General features: G+C 46.0%; 1 protein-coding gene across 1 annotated transcript in view; it reads left to right on the top strand.

Moving 5' to 3' along the window:
* Nucleotides 1-23043, top strand: part of LOC140428025 (cilia- and flagella-associated protein 47-like) — a 1060448-nt gene that overhangs the window by 745857 nt on the left and 291548 nt on the right. Inside the window, exon 53 of the mRNA XM_072513997.1 lies at nt 20353-20528. Coding sequence (XP_072370098.1) covers nt 20353-20528 — 176 coding nt within the window. The remainder of the gene's footprint in view (nt 1-20352; nt 20529-23043) is intronic.

Here is a 23043-nt window from a genome sequence, read left to right as displayed (position 1 = left end):
TGAACTTAAATTGGCTTCTTGATTGTCAACGGGTACACTTCCGACTTGGGCTTGCCGACCAAAATATTGCACTGGGGCTCGATGATGTCAGGACACATGCCTGAAGTCTTCTCTTGCAATTGTACGTGCTTCTCGGTCAGGTATATGCCTGCCCGAGTAATGTAAAATTCCGGCCATCAGAGCCATGAGAAAATTGCAATGAAAAACCACAACATTTGTGTACAAAAGTTATTTTTGGCGGAACGTAGGAAGACTTAAGATTGGATCTAATATAAATTATGATATACTGGTCCTGGTCACTGCTTTGGGCCAGTTTCAGGTCTTCGACCTTCATCAGGCTGACGGTTACAGCTTCAATTCGCTTGGTAACAGTGTGTTGCCAAAGTTCTCCCTCCCGGGCAGCCTGGGGGCGATTCTCCGAGCCCCGCGCCGGAGAATCGGCGCAACCGCACCACAACGCCCCGACGCCGGCGCGCGATTCTCCGAGGTGCGGAGAATCGGCGCCTTTTGCGCCGGCGTGTTTGGCACGGCGCCGGCCGCTGGAATCGGCGGAGCCGCCGATTCTCCTGCCCGGATGGGCCGAGCAGCTGCGCCGATACGACAGAGTCCCGCCGGCGCCGTTCACCCCTGGTCGCTGCCAGCGGGAACTCTGTGCGAATGGTCGGGGGCGGCCTGTGTGGGGGTGGAGGGGGGCTCCGTCACCGGGGGGGCCTCCGATGGGGCCGGCTCTCCCCCCCCGGGCCTACTTTCTGGCGCGGCCGGCCCCTGAACACCCAAGCTATGTTGAGTCGGGGCTGGCACGCTAAAGAAGTCCCCCATGCATGCGTAGTTTGGCGCGGCCCAACTGCGTATGAGTGGGTTGGCGCGGCGCCCATTTGGCGCCACGAAAGGAGGCAGGAGCGATGTGAACCACGCGCACCAGGCCCCCTGTGGGGGCCAGAATTGGTCGTACCAGGCCCTGGTGCGCGCCGTCATGAAACGCGACAGTGTTCATGACAGCGCGAACACTTGGGCTCCATATTGGAGAATCGGCCCCCCTTGTTTGGCTAATGCGTCTGGTGTTATACTTCCAAGTGGGGAGGTGCAGTGGTGGGCCTTGACTTTAATTATACCATACTCCCAGTCTTGGGCAGTCTGGAAAATGAATCTTAACAGTGGGGCTGATGGCAGAGGTTTCCCATCTTCGGAGATGAATCCCCTCACTTCCCATAGGGGCATGACGTCTGTTAAACTGTTGCAGACATACATACTATCGGAATCTATGTCTGCTGGTGTGGGTAACAGGCCAGGGTGTCTGTTTACTTATGTTATCGCTGCTAGTTTTGCAACCTGGGCACTCGTGTGCAAGTCGTTTTAAGGCTATCTCCCTCAGGGGCTTGCTTCTTGATCTTCCACATAAATGCCACATCCTGTGTTACTGTTCCCCTCCACCACCATGATGACCCATCCACATACATTTTTAAATTGTCCTGGGCCTGGCTAACTCTCCTGGCTCTTCCCCCTGTTTGTTTTGGTAGAAATGGCTCCTTGGGGTAAATTATTGGCAGAAGTTGGCATTCGTGGGGCTCCCCTCCCCCGTAGGTTAGGTTGCCTGCGAGGAAGGTGGAAACTCGGGTACGTTTGACTGCAATGTCTCGGCCCTGGACCATGAGTGTCCACCGTGCTATACGGTTTTGGCTAACCGTTCCATCTTTGATTCACCTGTTCAGCAGTAGTTGTATGAGAATGTGTTCTGTAAGAATGGTGAGAGATTTCAAGCCGACTATATAGTTGAAGTGATGCACTGCCCAAAAAACTAATAACAAATGGGTCTCACATGCCGAAAAGCTTTGTTCCACCGGAGTTAGTATGCGGGAAGTGTAAGCTATTGGGCTGAGTCGCTGGTGCCATTGAGGAGCATGGTGGCCAGTGTGCTGTCAGTGGCCACTACTTCAAAGGCAAAGGGGAGACCAGGGTTAGGTACCTGCAGGGGGGGCCTGTGTTCGGGATTATTTAAGCTCTGAGACTGCTTGCGTGTGTCGCTCAGCCCAGATCCGGTGTATTTTTCCGTAAAAACCAAGACAGAGGGAGCTGCTTAATGGCGAAACGGCCGATGTGGTTCCGGCAGTACCCTACCAAGTCTAGAATGGAGCGCAATGAGCTCACGTCCTTTGGTAAAGGAAGGCATGTTACCGGCTCTATTTGCTTCCTTTCTATCTTGTGCTTACCCGCAGTCACTGCTGTACCCAAGTCGGAGACTTGCAGTCTCATGATCTGGGTCTCCTTGGGATTTATTTTTAAACCTAACGTAGTGTGGAGGGTCAGCAGTTCTTCTAATAATTCAGTTCCTTTCGGTTTATAGGAGGAGATCATCTACATATTGTGCCAAACATTCTGGTTTGGAAAATGCTTCCAGGCCCTTGGCTGGTGGAATGTAGAGGGGGTGTTATGAAAGCCTTGTGGTAAGCACATCCTGATGTACTGTCACCAGGTGAAGGCAAATTTGTAATGACAGTGGCTGTCTAAGGGGATTGACCAGAAGCCGTTGCTGATATCCAGCACTGTGAAGTCCTTGGTGTGTGGAGTCTATCTCATCATGGCTTCAGGGTTGATTGCCACTGTGGGGGCTGTGACTGGGGTCGTTTGGTGAGTGCTCAGTAGTCAATTGTGAGCCTCCAGGAACTGTCCAGTTTCCTCACCGGCCATATGGGGGAATTGGTGACAGAAGCGACGGGGTGCAGGACATCCTGCTGTAATAAATTGTGAATCACTTTGGCCACTTGCACTTTGGTTTGCTTAGAGAAGCTGTACTGTCTTTGAGGTTTTGGATCAGGGCATTCTATGATCATTTTCCCAGTCATCCGACCACAATCATGCTTATGTTTGGCGAATGCCTGCATATGTTCAGCTAATATGCCCTGTGCTCCCGGGTCAGTGGCCATTTCTGTGGGTCTGACCCACAATTCTCCGACAGTGGAGACCGAGGATTCGCTGGTGGTCGGCATCAGCCATGTACAAAAGTCAGCCGGGTCAAACGATAAGTTACATTTTCTCATCAGGTCGGACCCTAAAATGTTCAGCTTTGGGGTGAAGTTCAGCCAAGATAGCGGGATGGTAAAATACTACATTACACAGTCAAAATTCTAATGGGTCAGTTTCTGAACCCGTGTCCTGTGAAACCACTTAACATTAATGTTTTCCTGGTAGGCCAGGTAAGGCCGAGGTTACGGGATGAGTTACGAATAGTGTGGGATCCTTCTGTGTCTCACAGGAAGATGTCGGGGTGGCCTCCAACCTTGCCTTGTTTCAGGGGTCTCCCTACACTGAGCCATTTTGCATTGCACATCCAAGTCGGAAAGGCCTGGCACCAGTCCGAAGTCTACTTGGGGATACAAGCTGAAAGGGCGTCAGAGCTATCTACAGGGGTTATGGTGGCTTGTCGGGCAGGTTTCTCTAGTGACATAGGTTCGGGCTCCCCATCATGAAATCGTTGGGACAGCCGTGGAGCCTGGCTGGGTGGTGTCCTACATTCTCTGGCAAAATGGCCGATCAGGCCGCAGTTATGACACCTTGCTTGTGGGGTTGGATGTCTGGGGCTGGTTTTGTCTTGTTCCCTGTCTTTGGGGTTGGGAATATACCGGGGTTCTGCACGGGGCTGTAGTTCCATGTATCAATGATTGATGAGGGCATATGAGGGTGGGTGCCCTGCACTTCCCAATCCCCTGGTTCCACCTCCCCCTTCATTACGCCACACTGGGGAGGGATGCGGGTCTGGGCGGATGGTATTTATTTTTCCAGGTTTGGTGTGTTTGGGGCCGCTCATCTGTTTGACATCCTGCTCCCAAGCACGAGTCATTTTACAGATGGCCCAGGCCTCATTGTGGCCATTATTGGGGTCAAAATCTCTGCACGCCTTCTCACCCCTGTCGGGGGCATGTGTAATTAGGGTGTGGATCCATGTGGTCCGGTGGTCTGTGTCTAATTGTATTCTATTTAATTGTCTGAAAATCCCGATAAATTGGGTCCAGTGCTGACCAGCATAAGCCGTTGGATGTTCCCCCTCTTTGTTGACCGTTTACCAGCACCTCCCTATTATACCCGATGGCAGTTGGGCTGTTTAAAATGCGGTATTGGTCAATCCCTTCAAAAATCACTTTTGGGTCCCGGAGGGTTCGAAAGTCCCAATTGCTTTAGCAATGTCTGTACGTTGGTCATGGTATAAAGTGTCACCTAGGTGACATTGGGATTCTGACTATCCTGTCAGCAGGTTGTGACTGGATTCATAGGAATAGGGATCAGTTCAAGGGGTACTTCAGTGGGTAGGGTCAGCTCTGCCTCTTGGAATGGAGGCAGGGGTCCCCAGTTGTTAGTGGGGTGAGTCGTGGCATAAGCACAGGCGTCCTTCTCTAAGTCCTCCCACTCTATCCCTGGGTCACTGTCCCCAGACTCTGTGGTAAAAGCACACATTACCCACCTTTTTATGGCTAGCTGCGATTTTACATTTTCGATCTCGCACAGGCATTTGGTGTGATCTGTTGCGCGGGCGTTATTTTTTTCCCTGATAGGTGTAAAATCTGTACTGCAGCCTGCAGGTCATTGCATTTTTAAAAATTCCTCTACTTGTCGCAGTGCATCCTCTCTCTCACTGACAGTGCGCTGTGCCTTTTGGTCGGCTTTATCACTTTGAGCTGGGAACGGGCTCATGTGTATCCTTATTCCCACCTCTATTTCTAATTGCTGTATGTGCATGGTCACGCTTGCCAGGCCCTGCTTTAATTGGGTTTATGATTATCTTTTTCTTGTTTTAATTAAGTTGTGCCTCCTTATCCAGATTTAATTGAATTACCTGAGCTTCTCTATCTTGCTTTAACTCTACTATCTGTGCCCCTTTCCCTTCTTTCAACTGCATTATCTCTGTCTTTCTATCTTCCTTTAATCAAGTTATCTAGGTCTCTCTGCCCCGTTTAACTCCTCCGTCTCTCCCACAGAGCTGTTCCAGACAACTTCAATCACCCTACTAAGCTTGAGAGCCTACTTACCCACCTCCTTATGGGCATGACTCCCAACAATTCTCTCCCTCGGATCCCAGATCCGATTTCGGAGTGTCACCCCACTGCACCCATTTGGGTCATTTGCTAATTAAATACAGAAGGAGGACTTCCTCCCATTCGGCACGACTACCCATTATATATATTCTCCTTTTTGGGTTTGCCGTGGGTGTATGGGGAATGATTTGGGGTAGAGGCCCGGCTTCCACTAAATTCCCTCGCAAAGATTTAATCCAACTGTCTTTGACTATCCTATTTCTAACTATACAGTTTGTTCACCTCGTGTTACAGATATCTGGGGCGAAATTCTCCTGTATCGGCGCAATGTCCGCTGACCAGCGCCCAAAACGGCGCAAATCAGTCGGGCATCGCGCCGCCCCAAAGGTGCGGAATGCTCCGCATCTTGGGGGGCCGAGCCCCAACCTTAAGGGGCTAGGCCAGCGCCGGACAAATTTCAGCCCCGCCAGCTGGCGGAAGAGGCCTTTGGTGCCCCGCCAGCTGGCGCGGAAATGACATCTCCGGGCGGCGCATGCGTGGGAGCGTTAGCGGCCGCTGATGGCATTCCCGCGCATGCGCAGTGGAGGGAGTCTCTTCCGCCTCCGCCATGGTGGAGGCTGTGGCGAAGGCGGAAGGGAAAGAGTGCCCCCACGGCACAGGCCCGCCCGCGAATCGGTGGGCCCCGATCGCGGGCCAGGCCACCGTGGGGACACCCCCCGGGGCCAGATCGCCCCGCGCCCCCCCCAGGACCCCGGAGCCCGCCCGCGCCGCCTTGTCCGCCGGTAAGGTAGGTGGTTTAATCTACGCCGGCGGGACAGGCATTTTTGCGGCAGGACAGGCATTTTAACGGCGAGACTTCGGCCCATCCGGGCCCGAGAATCGCGGGGGGGCCTGCCAACCGGCGCGGCGCGATTCCTGCCCCCACCGAATATCCGGTGCCGGAGAATTCGGCAACCGGCGGGGGCGGGATTCACGCCAGCCCCCAGTGATTCTCCGACCCGGCGGGGGGTCGGAGAATCTCGTCCCTGGTTTATGACCCAATTTACTGGTCGAGATCTGTATTGGACCTTCACTCTCTTAAGATTGGCTGTCAGGTGGAATATTTACCCCCTTAATTTGGACTCGGATGGAGTGTTGGAGAATATGGGGTGATGGGTCTGACTTTGGAGCAACATGATCACGTCTTAGTGAAGTCCCATCTGGGGTGCCAATGTTGAATCTGCTGAATTCTCAGATACTTCGACCAGTAAATTAATCAAAGTATAACCCAGGTGCCCTTAGTTACGAGATAAACAAAGGACAAAATACGAGTATAAATTCAACAAACTTTATTGAACAACAATATTATTAACCCTTAAATTAACCCACACAAAACACAAGAGACACCCAAGATTCAGTTATACTACCGCAAAGGTGGCTTAGTTGAACTGCAGGCCCGATTCTCTGGTCCGTCATCACGGAGGTGAGTCTAACACGCTGTTTCTAACTTCCTTCCTTCACTGGTCAGTTGTCTTGATTGCCTCTGCATGGGACCTTCGCTGCTTGTGTGCCTTAGACATCTATTTTTATCTCCCTTCCTCCTCGTCTTTTCCAGAAACTACTCTGGCTTCCGGCCAATGAGCTCTCGGGAGGGGGTCCCAGCACCCAGTGGGTTTCTTAATGTATGCTTGACAGAACACCAGGGCCCGCCCCCAGGTGTCTATCTCCGTGGTGTTTGCATGCATATAACCTGCTCCATATAAGATGACAGCAGAAACTCTGGGTAACAGAAGGTCTGAACGAATTTGAGCTGCTGACAATAGACCTGTGCATATCAATAGGGTACGGTGATCTCCTGATGGGTGATTGAGGCGCAGTCCAGACATGTTCTGGAAGCTTGTCTGTTGGTTGTGTGTTTGACTTTGGTCAAGTCTGAATTCCAACAGCCTGCCTGAGGTTTGACTGTAGTATGATTTTAGAATGCCCAATTCTTTAATTTAGGATACCCAATTTAATCGGCCTTAAAACTAGGCCCTGTCGGGATTACAACAATATGTTTTGGCAGGATAAATATTGAGAGTAAAGATTGCTTCTACTCATTAACAAGAGAGAGATACTAGAAGAATCAAGGGTGGAATTGAAATATGTTTTTCACAGAGGGTTGCTCGGTATTGGAGTACTGTACCTCAAGTGGCTAATGGGGTAGTGTCTATAACATTATTGAAAAGAGAATTGTGTTATGATCCTCGGAATAACTGATCAATTAAAAAGGAATTCCCACAATGCCAATGGAAAGAAAACTGCTGGACAAGATTTCATTTTTCAGTCTTTTTACTTTAACAAATCAACTAAAATCAACATAACTCAATCATTAATTAACAGCTGAAGGATATTTGAAATAAAAAGATAAATTTTGTTTTAAATAATCAACACAACTGATACAGCTCATGTAGTTACACGCACTTGCATTACTTCCGCACAAATGTGAAACCACATTTACGGCTGAATAATATTGTTGCGTGCCGATGGCGGGTTCTGTACCTGGAAGTTGGTGCGCACCCAATAATATGGTAATTGTTGCCAATTAGTGGCAACCAATTTGTGCACAGCAACAACCACAAACAGATGCTTAAATATACTTAATAATAATAATAATCGCTTATTGTCACGAGAAGGCTTCAATGAAATTACCGTGAAAAGCCCCTAGTCGCAACATTCCGGCACCTGTTCGGAGAGGCTGGAACGGGAATTGAACCCGCGCTGCTAGTCTTGTTCTGCATTACAAGCCAGCTGTCTTAGCCCACTGTGCCTATCCCATACCAGCTATTTAGGTTCATACTAGTTTAAGAATTTCATTATTTTTAACTTGCCAGTAGCTTTGTGTTTGGCGGTCTTAGAACATAGAACGTAGAACATACAGTGCAGAAGAAGGCCATTCGGCCCATCGAGTCTGCACCGACCGACTTAAGCCCTCACTTCCACCCTATCCCCGTAACCCAATACTTGTGGTGCACTTTGTAGTGTATCTGAGCTAGAAGCTTTGAGTTCAAGTTCCACTCCAGGACTTGGATTGCCAAGGAAGGTGCGTTCATAACATGGCCAAGTTGAGTATCAACTTGTGCATCCTTCCAACATACACCACTGGCAGGTGGTAAGACCAAGAGCGGTTCCTGATCAGTCATTCGCCTGCAGGAAGCAATGGCAAACCGCTGCAATATCTTACCAAGCATGAGCATGGGTCAAGAAATCCACAGTTACAACTGATCTCTTGGGGCATGGTACCTCAAAAATAAGGGGCGGGATTCTCCCCTACCCGGCGGGGCGGGGGTTTCCGGCGTAATGGAGTGGCGGGAACCGCTCCGGCGTCGGGCCGCCCCAAAGGTGCGGCAGTCTCCGCACTTTTAGGGGCCAAGCCCTCACCTCGAGGGACTAGGCCTGCGCCGGAGTGGTTTCCGCTCCGCCGGCTGGCGCCAAAGGCCTTTGGCGCCACGCCAGCCGGCGCCGAATGGTCTTCGCCGGGTGACGCATGCACAGGAGCGTCAGCAGCTGCTGACGTCATCCCCGCGCATGCGCAGGGAGGGGGGTCTCTTCGGCCTCGGCCATAGTGAAGACCATGGCGAAGGCGGAAGAAAAAGAGTGCCATCACGGCACAGGCCCGCCTGCGGATCGGTGGGCCCCGATCGTGGGCCAGGCCATCGTGGGGACACCCCCTGGGGCCAGATCGCCCCGCGCCCCCCCCAGGACCCCAGAGACCGCCCGTTCAAAAGGTGGTTTAATCCACGCCGGCGGGAGAGGGTTGACAGCGGCGGGACTTCGGCCCATCGCGGGCCGGAGAATCGCCAGGGGTGGGCCCGCCGACTGGCACGGCGCGATTCCCGCCCCCGCCGAATCTCTGGTGGCGGAGAATTCAGGACACGGCAGGGGCGGGATCCACGCCAGCCTCCGGCGATTCTCCGACCCGGTGGAGGGTCGGAGAATCGTGCCCAAGATTTGTGTTCACTTGCTAAATTGCAGTTCCATCTAATATGGTAAGACCAAGTCCAGTTTTTGTTTACATCTAATGAGATTTTTTTAAAACCTGCTTTCATTAATGTGGTGTCCAATTGATCCTACTAACTTTAAGGACTAGCTTGAAGTTTGTGATCATTAACTCATATGGTCAGGCTATCTACATTCCAACCAGTGTAACCCAGATTTATTGCAGTTATAATGTTAAGATACAGGTTTTTAAATTTTTCATTTTTAAAGAGAGTGATAATGGATGACCGGACAATGTGTTTTTGTGAGATTGATTGACAGGTAAAGATTTACCAGGAATCCTGAATCAAAACAAATGGAAATGCTCAGCAAGCCTGGTAGCATTTGGGAAAAGATTTACCAAGCCAAAGTTTTGAGTCAATATGGCTCTTAAGAAGAAAAGTCATATTTTCTGTTTAACATCTCATCCAAAAAATTGCATCTCATCACAGTGCTGCATTAGAAATATCAGGTTTGATATTTATGCTCAAGTCCTGGAGTGGGACATGAACCTGGAACCTTGTGACTCAGGCAATTGAGCCACAATACATCAGGAAAGGATTGTTGTTTGCAGCAAACACAACTTTGTATTCCAAAGATATTAATGTTATTTTTAAAATTCCTAAGGCACTGTAATTATTTCATAAGATTTTTCTAGCTCCATGTACTTCATACAAAAATAACTTTAGAATAATATCACCAAATCCAAATTAATTATTTCAGTTTCCTAGTGACAGCATCTAATCCATTCCCTTCAATTAAGCTCTCTGTAACGTAATATTTTTAGATCAATGTTTTCATCCCTGCAGGGTTTTTCTTATTCTTCCCAGCATTTAGCCAAACAAATGTATTTCATTTATATATATTCTGCTTAATAACTAAAACTTTAATGTAGGAAGTTTCTAATGACCAGTTGTTTCCAAGTAAGTATTAATGCATGAAATAAAACCATTCTGTAGATATGTTTGTTTGCCAATATTGGAAAAGAGCAGAAATGCATTTCAGCAATAACAATCTATTCTCTTATAGTGTCTTTTATGTGGAGAAATATCTCTCGGTATATTACAGAGGCAAAATGAAAATAAAGATTCTAAGTCAAAACGAAGGATATTAAAGTAACTAAAAGCTTGGCCAAAGAGATGGATTTAAGGAGGGCGTTAAAGGAAGAGGTAGAGTTGGAAGGATGCAGTGAGTGTTGGGGAGGGTATTACAAACTGTGAAGCCTATGTGGCTAAAGGCATAGCTTTTAACTGCAAAGTGAGGGAGGATAGTCAAGAGGCCAGAGTCAGAGAAATCATTGGGCTTGAGGTTAGTTATAGATGAGGCAATGATGGAATAAAACAAAAGGACAATGGGCGGGATTCTCCATTTCAGAGACAAAGTGTTGACGCCGACACAGAATGCATGGATTTTTATGACAGCAAACCTGACGCCTAACCTGAATTGATTCAGCAATCGTGGAGGGGCTAGCACCAGCGTCACGTCAATTCCAATGAAAAACGATGTGGGATTCGCCGGGTCCGTGATTGACACTCAGGAGGCTGACGACCTGCAGCCGTATATACACACTTCACTCCCCACACACGCCATGTCAGCCAACAGGATGGCACTGGTTGCATTGGAGCATGCCCATACAGCTGATGGGTTGGCTGGGCCTAGAGGGCACCTAGGGGGGTGGCCTGGGGAGTCACCTATATGACCCGTGGCCTTAAGTTCACCGTGGGCTGTTAGCGGCATGCGCAGCTGCACAGCTGCCTTGCCGGCTGTGGCAATGGTGTTCTGTGCCTATCCACTCCGACCCCACAGCCCACTTCCTGGCCACTGGCAGATGTCCTCCCAGCCAGCAGAACAACTGTCAGCAAACTATGGTGATGTTGGACACTTGCCATACCCTCTCTCTCTCCCTCAGCAGCCACAACACCAGTTTCACAATTTTTAAAAGCACAAGTGAACCGCACCGTCGGGAACTTGGCTCATCGGAGGCGGAGCATCGTGGAGGCCCCGGATAATACCAGGTTGGCCCCCCTAATGACATGCAAACGGTGTTAACTGTACGTCCGTTCTGAACCGCATTGACAGCACTGTTGAGTTGATGGAGAATTGCGATTTGGCGTCAAATCGGCGCCTGCCACGATTTTAGCGTCAGAACCTATTCTCCGCCCAATCATGTTTCGCGATTTTGGTGTCAGACAATGGAGAATCCCACCCAATATATTTAAATTTGAGGCATTTGGGACAGACAATCATCAAATTGGACCAGTATAGGATAGGTGTAATTGATATGTTAGAGAAGATGCATAAGATACAGGCAGAAGATGAGATAGAGTTTCTGGAGGGTGCAGTATGGGAGGACTGTCAGAAGAGCATCGTGCACAGTTGAAATAAAACAGAAAATGGTGGAAAGTTTGTGAAAAAAGTATCGCCGTTAGTATTTTGAATGCAAACAAGATACAAATGCCTGGAATTTCCTTCAAGAAAACTGTCCACTCTTGTTGTAGAGGTGATCAAGTGAGTAAAATTGGTGAAAGAGACATAAGAAAACTCTTCCCCCTCAAAATCTCCACCTCAATTGCCCCCTTGGTGTGTAAAGTTGGTATAAATTGGAACTGTGATTCACTGAATTGTCTTCCATATCTTTGTCACTTTCAGACTATTCCACGTTGCACATTGATTAGCACAGTTGCTTCACAGCTCCAGGGTCCTAGGTTCGATTACCGGCTTGGGTCACTGTCTGTGTGGAGTATGCACCTTCTCCCCGTGTCTGCGTGGGTATCCTTCGGGTGCTCCAGTTTCCTCCCACAGTCCAAAGATGTGCAGGTTAGGTGGATTGATCATGCTAAATTGCCCTCAGTGTCCATAAAGGTAAGGTGGGGTTACTGGGTTATGGGGATAGGGTGGAGGTGTAGGGTTATATGGGGTGCTCTTTCCAAGGGTCAGTGCAGACTCGATGGGCCGAATGGCCATATTCTGCACTGTAAATTCTATGAAATGATTCTATTCCAATACAAAAATAAAATACTGCAAATGCAGGAAATCTAAAAACAAAGCAGAAAACGTTGGAAATATTCAGCAAATATGGCAGTGTCATGCGAGAGTGCCTTTAAGAACTGGATGTTTAAGTAATGTACCTTTAAGAAAACAGTGATGTCATAGAGTGGGTGGAGCTCAGCTCAGGTCAGCCATTTTGCAGGTTTTTAGTTTCAGTTTAAAAGCAGTGTTTGTGTGTCTGTGTTTCCAGAAAGCTGCAAGTTTTGCAGTTTGGTTTTGCAGCTTAAAAAGTGCCTGGCTGGTTTTGCTGAGAGCAGTTTAAAAGTGCCTGGCTGTTTTGCTGGAGCTGAAGGCAACCAAGCTAATATGGTGTGACTGCAAGTCAGGCAGGTAAAGGGAACCAGCAGTCAGGAATTCAGGAGCCTCAGCCCTTGACCCTGTCCAACAGGTATAAGGCACTTGCTCCCTGTGTGGATGGCGAACAGGGCTGCAGGAAGGATGAGTCAGCTGACCAAGGCACCATGGTTCAGCAGGCCATTCAAGGGGAGGGAGTAAATAGGCAAGTTGTAGTTGTAGGGGATTCTATTATCAGGGGGATAGATAGTATCCTTTGTGAGCAGGATAAAGAGTCCCGCATGGTATGTTGCCTGCCCGGTGCTAGGGTGCGGGACATCTCTGACCGGCTTGAAAGGATACTGGAGAGGGAGGGGGAGGATCCAGTTGTTGTGGTCCATGTCGGTACCAACAACATAGGCAAGTCTAGGAAAGAGGACCTGTTTAGAGATTATAAAGAGCTAGGATTCAAATTAAAAAACAGGTCCTCAAGGGTCATAATCTCCGGATTACTGCCCGAGCCACGTGCAAATTGGCATAGGGAGGCAAGAATAAGGGAAGTTAACACGTGGCTGAAACAGTGGTGTGGGAAAGAGGGGTTCCTTTCCATGGGACACTGGCATCAGTTTTGGGACGGGGGGACCTATACCGTTGGGATGGTCTCCACCTGGACTGAGCTGGGACCAGTGTTCTGGCGAAAAGAGTAAATAGGGTGGTCAATAGGACTTTAAACTAGAGATTGGGGGGGAAGGGAAATTCAGGGAACCAAGAGGTGAAGTAATCAGTGGGAAGCGTAGCTGCTTAGGAATACAAAAAAAGCACGAAAAGACAGAACTCAGGAGAGGTTACGATAGTCCCCATCCCACTATATATGACACAGTGTATGGAAAGGCTCAGTAAACCAAGGTCCACCACACGAAGAAAACAAAAAGGGACGGTCAATAGAGAATTAAAGGTGCTATATTTAAATGTGCGCAGTGTACGGAACAAGGTAGATGAGCTTGTGGCCCAGATTGTGACTGGCAGGTATGATGTGGTAGGCATCACAGAGACGTGGTTGCAGGGGGTTCAGGACTGGCATTTAAACATCCAAGGATTCACAACCTATCAAAAAGACAGAGAGGTGGGCAGAGGGGGCGGGGTTGCCTTGTTAATTAGGAATGAAATTAAATCAATAGCACTAAACGGCATAGGGACAGATGATGTGGAGTCTGTGTGGGTAGAGTTTAGGAACCACAAAGGCAAAAAAACCCATAATTGGAGTTATGTACAGGCCTCCTAACAGTGGTCAGGACCAGGGGCACAAAATGCACCACAAAATAGAAAGTGCATGCCAGAAAGTCAAGGTCACAGTGATCATGGGGGACTTCAATATGCAGGTGGACTGGGTAAATAATGCTGCCAGTGGACCCAAGGAAAGGGAATTCATTGAATGTTTACAGGAGGGCTTTTTGGAACAGCTTGTGATGGAGCCCACGAGGGAACAGGCCATTCTGGACTTAGTGTTATGTAATGAGCCAGACTTGATTAAAGATCTTAAAGTGAGGGAACACTTAGGAGGCAGTGATCATAATATGGTAGAATTCAATCTCCAATTTGAAAGAAAGAAGGTAGAATCAGATGTAAAGGTGTTACAGTTAAATAAAGGTAACTACAGGGGCATGAGGGAGGGACTGACAAAAATCGACTGGGAGCAGAGCCTAGTGGGAAAGACAGTAGAACAGCAATGGCAGGAGTTTCTGGGAGTAATTGAGGACACAGTACAGAGGTTCATCCCAAAGAAAAGAAAGGTTATCAGAGGGGGGATTAGGCAGCCATGGCTGACAAAGGAAGTTAGGGAATGCATCAAAGCAAAAGAGAAAGCCTTTAATGTGGCAAAGAGTAGTGGGAAGTCAGAAGATTGGGAAGGCTACAAAAACAAACAGAGGATAACAAAGAGAGAAATAAGGAAAGAGAGGATCAAATATGAAGGTAGGCTAGCCAGTAACATTAGGAATGATAGTAAAAGTTTATTTAAATACATTAAAAACAAACGGGAGGCAAAAATAGACATTGGGCCGCTCCAAAATGACGCTGGTAATCTAGTGATGGGAGACAAGGAAATAGCTGAGGAACTGAATAAGTACTTTGCGCCAGTCTTCACAGTAGAAGACATAAGTAATATCCCAACAATTCAGGAGAGTCAGGGGGCAGAGTTGAATATGGTAGCCATCACAAAGGAGAAAGTGCTAGAGAAACTAAGAGGTCTAAAAATTGATAAATCTCCGGGCTCAGATGGGCTACATCCTAGAGTTCTAAAGGAGATAGCTGAAGAAATAGTGGAGGCGTTAGTTATGATCTTTCAAAAGTCACTGAAGTCCGGGAAAGTCCCAGAGGATTGGAAAATCGCTGTTGTAACCCCCCGTTCAAGAAGGGAACAAGGTAAAAGATGGAAAATTATAGGCCAATTAGCCTGACCTCGGTTGTTGGCAAGATTCTAGAATCCATTGTTAAGGATGAGATTTCTAAATTCTTGGAAGTGCAGGGTCGGATTAGGACAAGTCAGCATGGATTTAGTAAGGAGAGGTCGTGCCTGCCAAACCTGTTAGAGTTCTTTGAAGAGATAACAAATAGGTTAGACCAAGGAGAGCCAATGGATGTTATCTATCTTGACTTCCAAAAGGCCTTTGATAAGGTGCCTCACGGGAGACTGCTGAGTAAAATAAGGGCCCATGGTATTCGAGGCAAGGTACTAACATGGGTTGACGATTGGCTGTCAGGCAGAAGGCAGAGAGTTGGGATAAAAGGTTATTTTTCGGAATGGCAACCGGTGATGAGTAGTGCCCCGCAGGGTTCAGTGTTGGGCCACAGCTGTTCTCTTTATATATTAACGATCTAGATGACGGGACTGGGGGCATTCTGGCTAAGTTCGCCGATGATACATGGATAGGTGGAGGGACAGGTAGTATGGAGGAGGTGGGGAGGCTGCAGAAAGATTTAGACAGTTTAGGAGAGTGGTCCAAGAAATGGCTGATGAAATTCAACATGGGCAAGTGCGAGGTCTTGCACTTTGGAAAAAAGAATAGAGGCATGGACTATTTTCTAAACAATGACAAAATTCATAATGCTGAAGTGCAAAGGGACTTGGGAGTCCTAGTCCAGGATTCTCTAAAGGTAAACTTGCAGGTTGAGTCCGTAATTAAGAAAGCAAATGCAATGTTGTCATTTATCTCAAGAGGCTTGGAATATAAAAGCAGGAATGTACTGCTGAAGCTTTATAAACCATTAATTAGAATACTGTGAGCAATTTTGGGCCCCACACCTCAGGAAGGACATACTGGCACTGGAGAGGGTCCAGCGGAGATTCACACGGATGATCCCAGGAATGGTAGGCCTAACATACGACGAACGTCTGAGGATCCTGGGATTATATTCATTGGAGTTTAGGAGGTTGAGGGGAGATCTAATAGAAACTTACAAGATAATGAATGGCTTAGATAGGGTGGACGTAGGGAAGTTGTTCCATTAGGAGGGGAGACTAGGACCCGGGGGCACAGCCTTAAAATAAAAGGGAGTCACTTTAGAACAGAGATGAGGAGAAATTTCTTCAGCCAGAGAGTGGTGGGTCTGTGGAATTCATTGCCACAGAGGGCGGTGGAGGCTGGGACGTTGAGTGTCTTTAAGACAGAAGTTGATAAATTCTTGATTTCTCGAGGAATTAAGGGCTATGGAGAGAGAGCGGGTAAATGGAGTTGAAATTAGCCATGATTGAATGGTGGAATGGCCGAATGGCCTTACCTCCGCTCCTATGTCTTATGGTCTTATGGTCTCTGCCATTCTACAGAAAATATATATATATCCTTTCACCTGATGTGATACTGTTTAAAGGTGCTAAGTCTCTTGGAAATTTGAAGGAACATTTTAAGGAATTATTTACTGTTGCAATATTTTCTGAGTTATCTTTGAAGTAAGGGGTGTTAAGAGATCCAATGTTTATTTAGGATGTTAAGTTGAGTTCATGGAATAAACAGTGTTTTGTATTAAAAACCCACGTGTCCATAATTGTAATTCCACACCGAGGGAAAAACCGTGTGCTCGGCGTAGAAATAAAAAGAAAGTGAATGTCTGTGATTGATTGGAAAGCCAGGGAGATTAAATGACAGGTTGGTGGTGCAAAGCTGAAGAAATGATAAAGGGATAAGTAAATAAATAAAATCTGTGTCTCGAGGAGGGGTGGACGTCAGTGTTACAAACTGCTGCCATCTGAAAGCAAAAAAAAAAATCAAGAGAGGAAAACCAAAATTCACAATGAAAAAGGAAACACATTGGGGACAGAGGTTTTGATCTGAAATTGTTCAACTCTGTGTTGAATCCAAAATGCCTCATCAAAAAATGAGATGCAGTTTCTTGAGCTTAGGCTGGACTTCATTGGAATGTTGTGGGAGGTGTTAAATGGTGTTATTATGGAAATCCATGTGGGTCCTACTTATATCTGTCTTTTCTCAGATATGTGGAACATTCTTTGGTCTAACTCTACTCAGGCCTCCTCACTCTGTTTCTGGTACAATGATGACAGTATCAATGCCATTTTCTGCTCTCATCTTGAACTTGAAAATATCACCAATTTTGCTTACAATTTGTACCCTTCACGAATTGCCACATGGTTGATGTTCACTTTTTCCCTACCTTTCCTCAACTTTTTAGTCTCCATTTCCAGGGTATTCTATTGACAAATACTCACTATAAGCCCATTGTCACCCACAGCTACCTTGATTACATTTCCTCACATCTTGCTTCCTATAGGTATTCTGTTTTTCTGTTCTTTCACATGTGTTCTGATGAAGCAAACTTCTACATTAGAATGTCCAACATGTTTTCCTTTATTGTCAACTAAGGATGTCCCCTCACCTTGGTTGATAGGGCACTAAACCATATCCTTTCTAATTCACGTACTTTCTCACTTCTCCTTCATCCTCCATCATTTTTGCCACATACAACATTATGCCATCATGAACACATCTCCCTGTCCCATTCCCTTTCAACATTCTGAAAGGACCGATCCATCCATGACACCTTAGTCCATTCCTCAATTGCCACCAACACTTCCTCCCTTCTCATGCCACCTTCTCATGCAAGCATAGGAGATGCAACACCTGTCCTTCACCATCTTCCTTTCTCACCATCCAACACCCCAAGTACTCCTTGCAGGCAAAACAGTGAATTACTTGCTCTTCTTTCAAATACTGTATTCACTGTCATCTCCTGAACATTAATGGGACCATATGTAGATTTATGACTGCTTTGTGAGACACTTCTATCCACTCTAATTGTAACAACGAGCTTCTGATTGCCTATCATTTTTCAATTCTCCACCTTTGCCCCACTCTGACCTCTCTGTATATGACCTCTTGCAGTGATTCAATGAAGTTCAATGTGAGCTTGAGCAATAGAACTTCATTTTGTAACTGGGTACTTCTTCATTGAATCCTGCAATTTCAAATTGTAACCTCTGCTCTCATTTTGTTTTCTTTCTCTCTTGCAAAGATTTTCTTTTTGGTTTTTGCTGTTAATTATTGTGCCATTCACACCTCCTCTTGACAAATGTTTTGCTTCTTTATTTGTTGCATTATCATTTCCTTTGACCTTGCACCATCAACGCTTATGCTATTTATTCTCTCCTGTCTTCCACCCAATCACAAATCTTCACTTTTATTATTTTTCCCACCCTCACCCCTTTCATTTGCTTCAAGCCTATTACATTTTGTTACGACACAGCAGATGGTAAGTGCCAGGCTGCCCAAATCCCGAAGGGAAATTGAATGTGGAGTTGAAGTTGCAATGAAATCAGCCATGAGCTGATTCACGGCAAGGTGGCACAGTGGTTAGCACCTGCCTCCCAGCACCAGAGACCGGCTTCAATTCTGGCCTTGGGTGACTGTCTGTGTGGAGTTTGCACGTTCTCCCCGTGTCTGCGTGGGTTTCCTCTGGGTACTCCGGTTTCCTCCCGCAGTACAAAGATGTGCAATTTCGCTGGATTGGCCATGCTAAAATGTCCAATGGGGGAGTGGGCCCAAATACGGTGCTCTTTCAGAAGGTAGGTGCAGACTAGATGGACCAAATGGCCTCCTTCTGCACTGTAGGGATTCTAGGAGCTACTTGAATAGCGGAGAAGAAAAGAGGAGCCGAGTGACCTGCTCCGGCTCCTAATTTGTATGTTCGTATGAACAAGCTGCACAACAGTTTGCAATTCGTAAATTATGAAGAAGTATCTGAAGTCAAGATAAGTACATTTCGGACCACTTTTGTGACGATATTAAGCATTACATTTAAACATTTATTAAAACAAAATGAAAATAACAACACAAGAACACCTTTACACGGCTAACAGTACTTCTACAAACATTTTCTCAAAGCTTTTGTCATAAATAAACCCCTTTTTATGGCAGTAGTCCCCAAAATGTTCTAATCTATAAAGATTCCAGTAACAGTACCACATAATGCCCTGCTGCTTGAGGGGAAACCTTACCCAGGCTTCTCCTCTCTGAAGGTGGCAGAAACTGGTGTTCATAGGTCTGGCTCCAGCACATAGCCTTTGTCGAGGTCTCATAGCCACACATCAACAATCTTAAGTTCCTCTTTAAATATGTTTTTCCTTTTTGATCTTCTACAGTATTGTTCCTACAGTCCTTTAGAAGTTTATTTTCCCAACTTGATGAATATTTCATGTTACTTTATAGCTACTGTATTTATAGAAGTAAACATACTGCTTTGTCTCACCCATTTACAATTTCTCAAATGTATATGTTCTTTTTGAAATGCAGCAGTTAAATTTAAATCAATTCCCTTATCTACTGAATGTAAATTCTTATTCAAGCTGCTTTCCTAACACACTGTTAATTTCTAATTCAACCCTTGCCTTCATACCTATCCCCTATTGATGTTTTAACCTTTGCAGCCTAACTGTCTTCAGTTTCACTAAACCAGTCACACCCATACTCTCACGCACAAATATGTTTCACAGTATATGACTGTGTGATACTTAAAAAATATTGAAAGTTTTCATTTTCACTCATAATTCCGAACTCTTCCTAGTTCTGATGAAAAGTAATAAACTTAAAACATTAATTTTCTCTCACCACAGATGCCCCCAAATCATAGAACCATAGAACGCCTACAGTGTAGAAAGAACCCATACAGCCCATCGGGTTTGCACTGACCCTCTGAAAGAATACCCTACCTAGGCCCACTTACCCGCCCTATCCCTGTAACTTAACCTGTACATCTCTGGACACTAAGGCCAATTTAGCATGGCCAATCCACCTATTCTGCACATCTTTTGACTGTGGGAGCAAATCGGAACATTTGGAGCAAACCCACGCAGACATGGGGAGAAATTGAAAGCCCCACACAGTCACCCAAGGCCAGAATTGAACCAGGATCCCTGGCGCTGTGAGCCAGCAGTGCTAACCATTGTGTCACTATGCCGCCCTGCTGATAGATTCCCTTTAGTGTGTGCTCAGGTTTTCAAACCAAACTTCATGTTAATCAACCCCACTGTATGCATGACGAAGATATGAACAAAATCCGTGACTTCGCCAATAGGACGGAATTGTTAGTTTTCATTTAAGCGTAATTCCTACTTGTTTTCCCACTAGCCGCTTCACAGAATTCTATACTTCTACTAAGTCATCAACTACTATTCCTAAATCTCTTTTTTATGACCCATTACCTTTAATGGATACTCCTGCACATTATAGAAATGTATGAAATTCCTAACTTCAGGTACATGACATTTATCTAAATTAAATAGCTGCAGTCACAACGAGTCACTCCTATCTTACCTAAATCTTACCTGCAAGCAACTTTTTAATTTGGTTTGAATGACCATCCTTTTGAATTTTTACCGATTACTTGTTAGACTACGTATTATGTTCAATTAATTACCCTGTTTTGTGAAGTACTTTAAAATGAAAAAACTTTAAGTGTACAATTATCAGTATTTTATTAAGCAAGTTGTTATTTCTGTACCTAGGAAGTCATTGATGTGATCATTCCTATACGTAATCCTCTTCAAGAATCCTTGGCACTAGAAGTTATGCTGAATGGACCTGGGATTACTGGAGACACCTGTTTGGTAATTGAACCAAAAGAAGTTACTTCATATAAAGCTAGGTACACTCCAAGTATTGTTGGCGAAAGAATGGGAAGGTAAGATAACAACATTTCTATAATAAACCACAACAGAACCAAGACGTTGACTACTTTTCACAGAACCATAGACATTTGTTAGACAGCAGGAGGACATTTGGCACATCCTGTCTATGCTGGCTAGAAAAGAGCCCTCCAACCTTATCCCACTTCCCAACTCTTAATTGGTATGTGGCCTTCTAAGTTACAGCATTTCAGGTGCATATCCAAGTCTATTTTAAATGCGATGTGGATTTCTGCCTCTGTCACACTTCCAGGCAGTGAGTTTCAAACTTCTTTAAGAGAAATAAAAGTCCGCTCAACTTCTACTAATGCTTCTCCCAATTACTTGAAATCTGTGCCCCCTGTTTGTTGAACTATCTGGTAAGAGAAATAGTTCCTTGCCATGCATTATATCTAATCATCCCATATTTTGATAAAACTCAGTTAATTATTCCTTGAGCCTCCTCTGATACAAAGAAAACCACCCCAGCTTATACAATCTTACCTCCTTGCTAAAATTATCCAGTCCTGGCAATATCCTTGTACGTTTCCTCTGAACCCTCTCTAGTGTGATCACATCATTCCTGTAATGCTGTTAGCAGAACAACATGCTGTACTCCAGCTGTGGCCTAACTGACCTTTTCATATCGTTCCAACCTAACTTTCTTGCTCTTATTTAATGCCTCAGCTAATAAATGAAAGTGTGCCACATGCTTCCTTAACCATCTGATCTATCTGGATTTTGTAAATAAGGCACAAAGTACAAAGGCAAGTAAGTTATGATCCTTCATAAAACATTAGTTCTGCCTCAGGGGGAAGGATGTGATAGTTTTAGAAAGGATGCAGAAAAGATTTACGAGAATGGTTTCCAGGATTAAAGACTTCAGTTATGTGGATAGATTGGTGAAACTGGGCCAGTTCTCCTTTGAGAAGAGAAGGTTGAGAGGAAATTTATTGGACATGTTCAAAATCATAAGGGGTCTGAATAGAATAAACAGGGAGAAACTGTTTCCATCGGCAGACGGTCGAGAGCCCTAAGGCGATTAATACAAGAGCCAAAGGCTACATGAGGAAAAATCTCTTTATGCAATAACTGGTTTGGATCTGGAATATGCTGCCTGAGAGTGTGGTGGAGTCAGATTAAATTGTGGTCAAACGGAAACTAGATAATTTTCTGAAGAGAAAAGATTTTACAAAGCTACAGGAAAACGTTGGGTGAGTGAGACTAGCTCAGTTACTGGTGCAGAGAACTGACACAAGGACAATGTGCTGAATGCCCCGCCCCCTTCTGTGCTGTAACCAGATTCTACTGTAAAATCCCTACAGTGAAGAAGGAGGCCATTCAGCCATCGAGTCTGCACTGACCCTCTGACAAAACACCTTAGCTAAGCCCAAACCCCACCCTGGCCATGGAACCCCACCTTTTTTTTCAATTTTCCAATTAAGGGGCAATTTAAGTGGCCAACCATCTATCCTGCACATCCTTTGAATCGTGGGTGTGAGACCCATACAGATACGGAAAAATGTGCAAACTCCACAGGGACAGTGACTCGGGGCCGGGATCGCACCTGGGTCCTTGGTGCCATGAAACCCCACCCAAGGGACAATTTAGCATGGCCAATCCACCTAACCTGCACATCTTTGGACAGGTGGGAGGAAACCGGAGCACCTGGAGGAAACCCACTTAGACACGGAGAAAGTGAAAACTCTACACAGACAGTCACTCAAGGCCGGAATTGAACCTGGGTCCCTGGCGCTACGAGGCAGCAATACTAACCACTGTGCCACCATGGTTTAGATACATTCAAGGAAGTTAATAAGCACATGAGGCAGAAAGAAGCTGAAGGTTCCCCTGATGGTGTGATCAAGAAGGGTGGGAGGAGGCGTGTGTGGAACATAAACACCAGCCTAGATGGTAAGACAAATGGTATTCTGTGCTGTAAATGCGATGTAAAAATCCAAGCAGGGAATACAAATATTATGCTGCAGGTCATATCCTCAGGCCATCACAGCCGAGAAATTAATGTTCAGTAGGCAAACACAGCACAGTATTTGGGGATGTTGATGCTGCTTTAGCTCCTGGGAACCTTGAGCTTCAAGGATCCTAAATGCCTGTTTGTGAGAAAGCTGTTGTAAGGTCTCAATTATTTTAATCAGGGAGCTGTACAAGGATGTTATTGCTGTTACTGCTGCTCCTGTACTGTGACTCAGAGACATTTAGTAGAAGTGTGAGGCCCGGGACCCTGTGCTCAGCCGTCCTTCCACCATCTCGTAACCTTCCCACATTCTGGTTTCAAATCCACACTGCAAACTCCAGACATTTCTGTCAACTCTTACCATCCGGTCTGAACTCAAGCTCTTGGAACTTGATGTATTTTCTGCACTGAGGTCTCTCTGGCTGTGATTATTGGTGATTGTCCATCTCTGGGTTATCTATGAATCTCTGAATTTGCCATTAATTTGGAGGGAGTGCGAGACAAGAAGATATATTATGTGATTTCCCTGTAAATCCTTTAAATCTCTGTCTGAAACC

The sequence above is a fragment of the Scyliorhinus torazame genome, chromosome 8 (assembly GCF_047496885.1).
Source record: "Scyliorhinus torazame isolate Kashiwa2021f chromosome 8, sScyTor2.1, whole genome shotgun sequence".
NCBI classification, from domain to species: Eukaryota; Metazoa; Chordata; class Chondrichthyes; order Carcharhiniformes; family Scyliorhinidae; genus Scyliorhinus; species Scyliorhinus torazame.
Note: the sequence above shows the minus strand (reverse complement) of the source record. Positions and strands in the feature narration are given on the sequence as shown.